The sequence below is a fragment of the Chelonoidis abingdonii genome, chromosome 6 (assembly GCF_003597395.2).
Source record: "Chelonoidis abingdonii isolate Lonesome George chromosome 6, CheloAbing_2.0, whole genome shotgun sequence".
In the NCBI taxonomy this organism is placed as follows: Eukaryota; Metazoa; Chordata; order Testudines; family Testudinidae; genus Chelonoidis; species Chelonoidis abingdonii.
Window position 1 is genome coordinate 70,385,802 of NC_133774.1, and position 9,334 is coordinate 70,395,135.

General features: G+C 36.8%; 1 protein-coding gene across 10 annotated transcripts in view; it reads left to right on the top strand.

Annotated features, from left to right (window-relative positions):
* FER (FER tyrosine kinase) overlaps window positions 1-9,334 on the top strand; it is a 438,602-nt gene that overhangs the window by 172,618 nt on the left and 256,650 nt on the right. For 9 of the 10 annotated variants that reach the window (XR_012656117.1, XM_075067143.1, XM_032762616.2 and 6 more), the window contains one exon: window positions 8,202-8,324. Coding sequence is in view for 9 of the 10 variants with exons in the window: in XM_075067143.1 (XP_074923244.1) it covers window positions 8,202-8,324 (123 nt within the window). In the remaining variant the exon portion in view is untranslated. Of the gene's footprint in view, window positions 1-8,201; window positions 8,325-8,746; window positions 9,329-9,334 lie in introns of those variants that run through there. The other variant, XM_032762621.2, reaches the window with a different exon arrangement.

Genomic DNA, 9,334 nt, shown 5'->3' on the forward strand with positions numbered 1-9,334 from the left:
ATTCCAAAGCAATTTCAGTGTAACCCCACCCCTCTTTTCACGTGGTTATAATTTTCTGAAACATTCACTCTTGGGGCTGAAATTTTCCATGGGTGATCTCTGTTCTAAGACCAATTTTTTGTACAGTTTATGGAAATAGTCTTAGGTATTTTTGAGTTTGAAAAAGGAAAAATAAACAAAAACAGCCTAACAAACCATAAGAGAAGGTTAAATAAACTCCAGAGCCACAGTAGTCTCCTTGTGGATGGGAAAGTTCACATAGCAAAAGATTTGTTCTGTCTTCTATGTGCTGCTGTAAATTGAGATCTATGCTGCCTAGAAGCTGCACGCACCCTACATATACAAAGGAAGCCTGTTCTCTTTAGCTGAGCAGAACCACAAAAGTTCTGTAGAAGGTTGCTGTTGTGGAGGAAGGAACAAGATTTCTTCCGTTATTCTTATATGAATATTATTTATGGAAAAAATGGTGAATTTGGGCAGTTTGTCCTAAAAACCACTTTAGCTAATGCATTTCTTTTCTTTCTTTTGAGTTAATTTTTTTTTTACCCATTTCACTCCCTAATTTGTTCAATTATGTCTATTTTAATGGGCCCAATGATTTCATTAGACCCATATAAAGGAAAGGGAGATTGTGGAAGATCACTGATTAGGAAGGTGTCATTCTGGTTTTTGTTAATGTACAAGAAGTTTTCCAGTAGGAGAAAATCTGATCACAAACGTTAATAATCACTTATATTGCCAGTGATATTCTGGAGTGTGTCTTCAAATCCTAAATAAGAAAATAAATGCTTTAAAACTGAGCATACCTCCGTATAAAGAAGATGTGCTCAATCCCAAAGGTGCTTAGCACTCTGGCCCTGACCCATCAATATTAAGCATGTGCTAAACCCCTTGCTAGGGTTGCTTTATAGTTTCTTGCGATATCTCAGATGATAGTCCACTAGGACTTGAAAATGATGTGATTTAGGGCTTGTGTACGCTCAACACACTGCAGTTGTGCCACTGTAAGATTGCAGTAAAGACACTATCTCCTATTGATCTAATATGCCTCCCTGGGGGGTCATAGCTAGATTGATAGGAGACTTCTAGCTTTGACCTAGTACTGTCTACATTGGGGATTAAGTTGGTTTAACTGTGTTGCTCAGGGATTAGGGTAGCTAACCCTCCAGGATTGCTTTGAAGTCTCCAAGAAATAAAGATTAGTTTTTAATTAAAAAATATATCATTGATGAAAGCTCCAGGAATACATCCAACCAAAATTGGCAAATGGTATCAAGGATGTGGATTTTTCACACGCATGAGCAGCATAGTTATACTGACTTAATTTCACAGTGTAGACAGCCTTAAAGAGTCTTGAGTAGGACTCTGGAACCAGTAGACAGAGAGAGAAATTTTTCTCGTGTGCACATGCAGCTTATAAATTATGTGTAATATATATTGCTCTGATCATAGTAAATAATTTGAAATTAGCATTTATAATCCACTAGTCAAAAATCATCTGACCCCCCTATTCATAAATAATACTACTATCTAGATCTTGCAGTATTTTTCACCAGTAGATCTCAAAGCACTTTACAAAGGAGGTGAGTAAATAGAGCTTTCCCAAGAAGTACAGAAAAGAAACTTACTTGATTTTGCAGCAAAGGGGAGGAATTAGGTGCAGATAGTTAACACTAGGAAGGGCTGCACACCATGCACTACAGGAATCAGGCTTTCCCATAGAGTTCAATGATAGTTTGAAATATATTAAGATGTATAACACACATACTTTCAAATATGCTCCTCAAAGCAATGAGAGAGTGGACTAGTCAGCTGTTGAAACAATCAAGGAATGTATCAGGCAAGTTTGGGGCAAATAAAGTATTTTTTTATTGAGTGACTATTCCTCAATGTTCACTGCACAGTGCCAAACTTTCCTTGGCCCAGGACTTCTGTTTTTGTCTTTTTTGTAGCATGTTATATGCAGAAGCCTGGAATAAGTTGATACTCCCTGAGATTAATCTGGGTCTTTGGGAATAGGACAGACATTTTTGTTTGTTTGTTTGTTTGTTTGTTCTGAAATCCCAGTTGTAGCTTCCTCTAAACAAGTAACTGACCCTGTATGAACAGAGACCGTGGCAACAATGACTCAGAAACCTTCATAAGATCCACAGAAAGTCAGTGGACCTTGTGATGGGTTGGATCACAGAAAACCCCTTGGGAACTGCTAACTGATGTGCTGAGACTACCACTGAGCCTGTTTCCCCTGACAGCTTAGGACTTCAGTGCCCTGCTTGGTTTGAGCCAGACATGCTAGTCTGCTACAAACAAAGACCCAGGTCTGAATCATGTCCCCCAAAAGCTGTAGGCTTAACTGAAACCAGCTTAAGAAGTGTTCCTGTCTCCAGCACTCAGCCACCTCCCAATGGGGTCCAAACCCAAAATAAATCCGTTTTACCTTGTATAAAGCTTATACAGGGTAAACTCATAAATCGTTTACCCTCTATATCACTGATAGAGAGATGCACAGCTGTTTGCGCCCCCACCTTCCCAGGTATTAATACTTACTCTGGGTTAATTAATTAGTAAAAAGTAGGATTTAAGTGGTTCCAAGTAATAACAGAACAAAGTGAATTACCAAACAAAATAAAATAAAACACACAAGATTAAGCTTAGTACAGTAAGGAAACTCAATACAGATAAAATATCACCCTCAGCTGTTTCAATAAGCTTCTATCACAGACTGGATGCCTTCCTAGTTTGGGTACAATCCTTTCCCCTGGTATAGTCCTTGTTCCAGCTCATGTGGTAGCTAGGGGATTTCTCATGATTGCAGCCCCCTTTGTTTTGTTTCACCCCCTTATATAGCTTTGGCCCAAGGTGGGAATCTTTTGTCTCTCTGGGTTCCCACCCCTCCTCCTAAATGGAAAAGCACCAGATTTAAGATGGATTTCAGTACCAGGTGGCATGATCACATGTCCCGTGAGACCCCAAGCCTTCATTCTTCCCAGCCTGACTCACAGGAAGGTCTGAAAGCAACAGAGCCATCCACAGTCAATTGTCCTCGTTGATGGGAGCCATCAAGATACCAAACTACCATTAATGGCCCACACTTTGCATAACTACAATAGGCCCTCAGTTATATTTCATATTTATAGTTTCAGACACAAGAATGATACATGCATACAAATAGTGTGACCACACTCAGTAGATTATAAGCTTTGTAATGATACCTTACAGGAGACCTTTTGCATGAAGCATATTCCAGTTACGTCATATTCACACTCATTAGCATATTTTCATAAAATCATATAGAGTGCAACGACACAGATCTCACCTAATTCTTCATTTTGGGATAATGCCATAATAAAAGAGACTAGCCACATACTTGGACTAAATAATTTTCATACTCTCTAGCAGATCTTTCCAGTTTTACACTATTTTGCTTTAGAAATAATTTGCACAGCAAAGTGAAAGTTAATATAGTGACAATCACATATGTGTACTCTATGAAAAGTATTTGAAAATAAATGTTTTAACTGGCATTTTTGAGCTTTGCAGTAACATAAAATATGATAACTACAATATGAAACCTTTACAGAAGACACTATGAGCCAGATGCTATCTTGCATTAAAATAAGTTCTATATCAAAATAATTTATTTTTAGTATATTGATAATAAAATTATTTCAGCTGGATAGCAAGTAGTTTATCATGATTTCTATTAGATTCTGGGGTGAAACTCTGGCCCCTTTGACTTCAGCAGGGTCAGGATTTCATCCCAGGGCCACAACCAAGTGGTGTTTGAGATGCCAAATTTAGTTAAAATCTTTTAGTTTTAAATGTTTCACAGCCAGTCTCTGTGGGCTTGGGGAAAGTCATGAGATGTTTTCTCAAACTGTAATCTCTAAATTTAGACCAAGGATGAGTTGACCTTTTTCTCATGTCAGTAAATTTGTATCGACTAGTGTTGGACTTTTTGCGGAATGTGTAGTAAATTGTAACCTGCGAATTTATTGTAAGAATTTAGGTAAATGTCATGTTATAGAATATGATAGATTGGAAAGGAAAAATGTATTGTTTTAACCAAAAGTTAAAACTATTACTCATATAATTTTGTTCTGTACTGGTGTTAAGCTGATCATTGTTGTCAAGACGGAGATTTGGTTTCAAGGCTCTTACTCCCAAGACTGTGACCAAAAATTGGCTTGTTTATAGGTTGAGTTGACTCTGTTTCAGGATCTCCTGATTTTTGTTTCATAGACAGTTTTGGCTTAGTGTTGGTCTCAGAAGAAGCTATCCACACTCTTCTGTTGGAAGGAAGAGTGCTACTAAGTCCTCCATCTAATAAGGGGTGGGTATTAAAGAGAATAGAAAAGTATAATGACTACTGTGAAAAACCATAGAAGTTTTTATTGACTGAGTTTTGCATCATAGCTGGACTTGGTAAAAGATAATCTGTATTCAGATACTTCCACAACAAAACCATCCAAAAATATGCTGTTGAAGGTCTTGCAATGATATATAGTAGGATAGTTATATTTTAGCTGCCAACTCCATCAGATTCCTTTACGAAGAATTATTTAACTGTTGGATGCACTGATATAAATTTTCTTAGCTTTTACCGGTTTTATGGATGTAGAGACTACTACACAGCATCTCTCACTTTTATATTCTCTCCCCAGTACCCCAAACTTCAATACTTAATACCACACAAGTATAGAGATACACTGCATGAAGAAATTTCAGCAACTTACAAAACAATTGAAGCGACACAAATGAGAAAAATATTTTTTCCCTTGCATCGATATCACAATCCTGTCATTTTCACTTTTTCAGTGTCCTTTTTTTCTAGGACTCTTGTATTGTTCCAGTGCCACTTTTCTTGATGTTTCCTATTGGAAATGGGCATGTGATCACTATTTGTTATATTGATTCATATGTCTGATTTCACAAATAGGATACAAATGAGCGTAACACAAACTGTTTATTGTGCTTGTCTTTGGTAACATACATTCCAAATGATAGATCAAAATATAAGCATAAGAGATTTTCAAAACTGCATGAATTTTCCTAGTTTTGTGTGCACAAAAACCAGAGATCTACATTATTTACTATTTCTTTATTCATGGATAAGAATATCTCCTTGCATTCTCACTCCAGTTTCACCTGCCATCCCTCACTAGAATAGCTGTCTCTGTGTGGTTTTGTTTCTCAGTGGAAGGGCCTGGTGTATATCTTTTCAGGGACAGCTGTCAGCTTTGATTTTTAGAGTCCCCAGTTGTGACTGCACATGATTAGAAGTGTGAGGCTAAAACCTCCATCACATTGTGTAACAACATCAGCATTGTCTCATATCATTGACAAGCCTGGTCTCCCTTGATGTGAATTTGCCTCTGAATCCAAGACTCTAGAACAGTGCAATGTACAGCTGTTGTGACAGTAGTCCAGCTGTTTAAATAGCCTGTTTGATTTGACCTGTGTTTTGAAATGTTGAGCTGGTCAGATGCAGCCATTGATCAGTCAGTTTGTCAGGCAATCTGTGAAAATCAAATAGGAATTGCTAATTTGTTTTTAACTAAAACTGAACTTTTAAGAAATGAGTCTATATTTTTTATAAATTTAAATATTTCCTGACAAAAATGACTTTGACTATAGGGTCCAAAATATACATATTTTTAAAAGTATGGAATACAGAGGAAGTATTGCAGTTAATTACAGAGGCCATTTATCCTCCTCAGTGGACATTACACTTGTTAATATAGGAGCACCTCTTTCGGCTAATGAGTGCCAACTTTTTATAACAATTAATATCTTATGCTGAAAACTTTCAGACTTTGGTGTCTGAGGTGAAATTCTTAAATCCCTTTAAACAACTAAAAAGTTACTGTAAGCACTTTGGGGCAGGGCCAATTTTTGGTACATATTTTTACAGCGGTCCATGGATCAGGCTCCTAGGAGCTACTGCAATACAAATATTAAAGAATAATAATGATAATAAAAATGTCCTAATACTCAAAATTGCTGATTGCTAAATTTCTGGTAAAGAAATTGATGGACCTGGGAATATACCTCCTAGTTGTAATGAATTTTTTCTGTTCCATGATATTTGCGAAAAGGAAGTCTAAGTTCCTTTCCGTTAAGTCTTGGTGAAAAATTCCTCCCTGACTCCAAATTTGGTCATCAGTTTAACCCTGTGAATATAAATAAGAATTACTATTATTAAGCATCTAAATACATTGCTGTCATTCAGTGTTAATTGATTTCCATATTATTCTCAATTACTTGTATTATTGTAGCACCTAGGAGCCCTAGTAATGGACCAGGACTCCATTGGGCAGGCACTGTACAAACAGAAGAAAAAATGGTTCTTGCCCCGAAGAACTTACAACCTACATATAAGATAGGAGAAAACACACAGTTATGAATAGAAAGATTGTCCTGAATAACAAAGAAACAATGCAACAGTATTGGTTAGCATACTAGGCAGTGATTTCTGCCTTCCAGTAGCCTAACTTGTCAATTTATCTGTAGGCATCAGAAGAAAGGAGTTTTCAGGAGGGATCTGAAGGAAAATAATGAGGTGATTTTGTGGCAGTTTCACACTTACCAGGTGTGAGGGCAGCATAGCAAGAAGCATGAAGGTGCTTGCTTGGAAATTTAGAAATGGGCAACAGAGGCTGACATCATGAGATAACCAGAGTCAACATTTTGACAGTGAATGAAAGATGATAGGTAGGGTGCGGGAACACCATGAAGGGTCTTGAAAGTAAAGACAAGCAACTTATGTTTGATGAGCGGCGGGTAGCAGTGGATGGATACAAAGAGAATGTTTATCTGTTCAAACTGGCCTGTTGTTTTTGCTTGCCTAAAAAATGATAATACCTTGGCAGGCAGTTATTGTAGTTTCCAAAAAGTAATTTTCCATAAGAGCCCTAGTATACTGAGTGCACTTGGAAAGTATTTTACCGTAGATGAAAAACAATTCTTTAGTAGTAGTATTTAATTTTCTTTGCCCATCAGTGCAAATGAACCTGAATCTCAATTTACATCACTTTTACTATTCCAGTCCTTGGCTTTACTTGTACTAAATGTTTATGGCCACATTGTTTATGGCGATGTTTATGCTTTTGAAAGTGCTGAGTAGGGAATAAATGGAGATAACCATTCATTTATAGAGGCACAAATACCCTATCCCATATACTAGTCTCTGAAATCCTGTACAGAATTCAGGACTGTAAGAGGCTGAACTGAGCAGTACAGGTTTTTTCCTAAAGAATTTTCTAAATCTCTTATCACTGCCCTTGTAGCCACTAGTGTACCTATCTCACTTGCATTCTTTCTCTGCACCTACAGATACAATGCTTCCCGACATTCTGTGATAGGAAGTATAGCTTGTAAAAGAATCTAGACAATTTCAGCATGATGGCAAGAGAGTTACAGTAGCCACAACAGGAACTTTTTTAATATTTAAAATGAAAAAGAGAGAGAGACAGAATGATAGGAAAAACAGCATTTCTGAAGTATGATGGTGGCTGGGCTTTTTTCCTAAGTACTATTGAAGACTGTGCTGGTCACACATTATTATTATTATTATTAATATTATTAAAGACCTGACAAAAAATTTTATTGTGTGTGTCAGTGAATCATTCGTCACTTTTATCACACATTGCCTGGAGACTACATTTCATGGTGAATTAAGATTTGGCCCCTGTTCCTCAAGCTTTGTTTCTGAGCTAGAGAGCTGAAATTTACCCTGTGTTTTAGATTTTCAAAGATATTTTTTGCAATACATGCTTATTTTATACACTTTACATGTTTAGACTTGGTCTTAAAATAAATGTTTTTTGTTCTTTAACTTGGCAATATTTTATTGCATATCCTTTTATTCATATTTAATATGTCTCAAAGTCACTACTGCTGTGCCATCTGTTGAATCACAAGGACTTCCTTTTTTCTAGCTTTAATTTAAGAGTTGAGATCTATGTTTATTTCATTATGCTACGCTAATTGAATCAATAGATATTTTTTGTAGTTGTTATGACCCATATCATGGTCCCATTGAAGTCACTGGAAGTTTTTGTATTGACTTGGGTGGGACCAAGATTTAATCCTATGAAATTAAACTTTTCTGTTATTCATGGGTAAGAGTTGCTAATTCCATCTTTGGCATTTCCTCATTGGAGCTGTTCTGAAACTGAATTTTTTTTCCCCCTTTGCAGAATCAGTACCGATTTGAAGGAACTGGGTTTCCAACTATTCCTCAGCTTATAGACCATCATTACACAACAAAACAAGTAATTACTAAGAAATCAGGTGTAGTTCTGCTGAATCCTGTTGTTAAGGTATGCATCTATCCTATGTATTTTGTTAAATAGAACATTTTGCTGCATTTCATTTAACCTTTTAAGCCATGATCTTTACCATTATAAATGAAATGTTATGCAGTTTGTAGGCTAATCAGAACTATCTCATTCAGTTAGTGCTTCACTGACTTCGTTAAGATAGCAGACTCCTCGGTTCCTCTTAAGTGATTACTCTAGCTTCCAAAACACTTAACTAATAACTCATTATTGCTCATTACTCTGTAGCTTCTTGAGCTGTTTACAGTTTTTTGGTAAAGCACTGAAGATTCATCCCAATTAACAGACTCCAGGGTCTGCATCGCAAGTACCCACATACCATCCTTCTGGAAGGATGTCATTCTGAGTCTGACAAAGCTTTCTTGTACTTGGTTCGTCTCTTCCTTCTTTTTTGCACCTTCCAGGTAGAATCTGTTCCTGGCTCAGTAACCCGTAGACCATGAGATTGGTTTCCTTCTCCATGAAGCTGTGTTGCTTATAAAAGTGTTCAGAAGGAAAACAGCACTCTTTTAAACAATAGTGTCTTTATAAAGTTTGGGAGAACTATTTTAATGGTAATTATTTCTGTTTATAAGTTGAAGACAGTGATGCTCATTGAACACCAGGTCTAAGTATTTCTTCTTTTCTCCGGTCTTAATTGTGGCATTATTTCAGTCAAAAGTTGAAATTGAACTTCACCTTATAGTCAAGAAGTCATTGTTGAATAGAAGGAAACAAGAAACCTTACAAGGCGCTGTAGTACAATAAGAGGCCTACATAGTCATAGAATCACAGATGTGTAGGACTGGAAGAGACCTCAAGATGTCATCTAGTCCAGTCCCCTGCACTCACAGCAGGACTACATGATAACTAGACCATTCCTGACAGATATTTGTCTAACCTGTTCTTAAAAACCTTCAGTGATGGAGATTCTTCAACCTCCCTAGCCAATTTATTCCAGTGCCTAACTATCCTGACAGGAAATTTTTCCTAATGTTTAACCTAAACCTCCC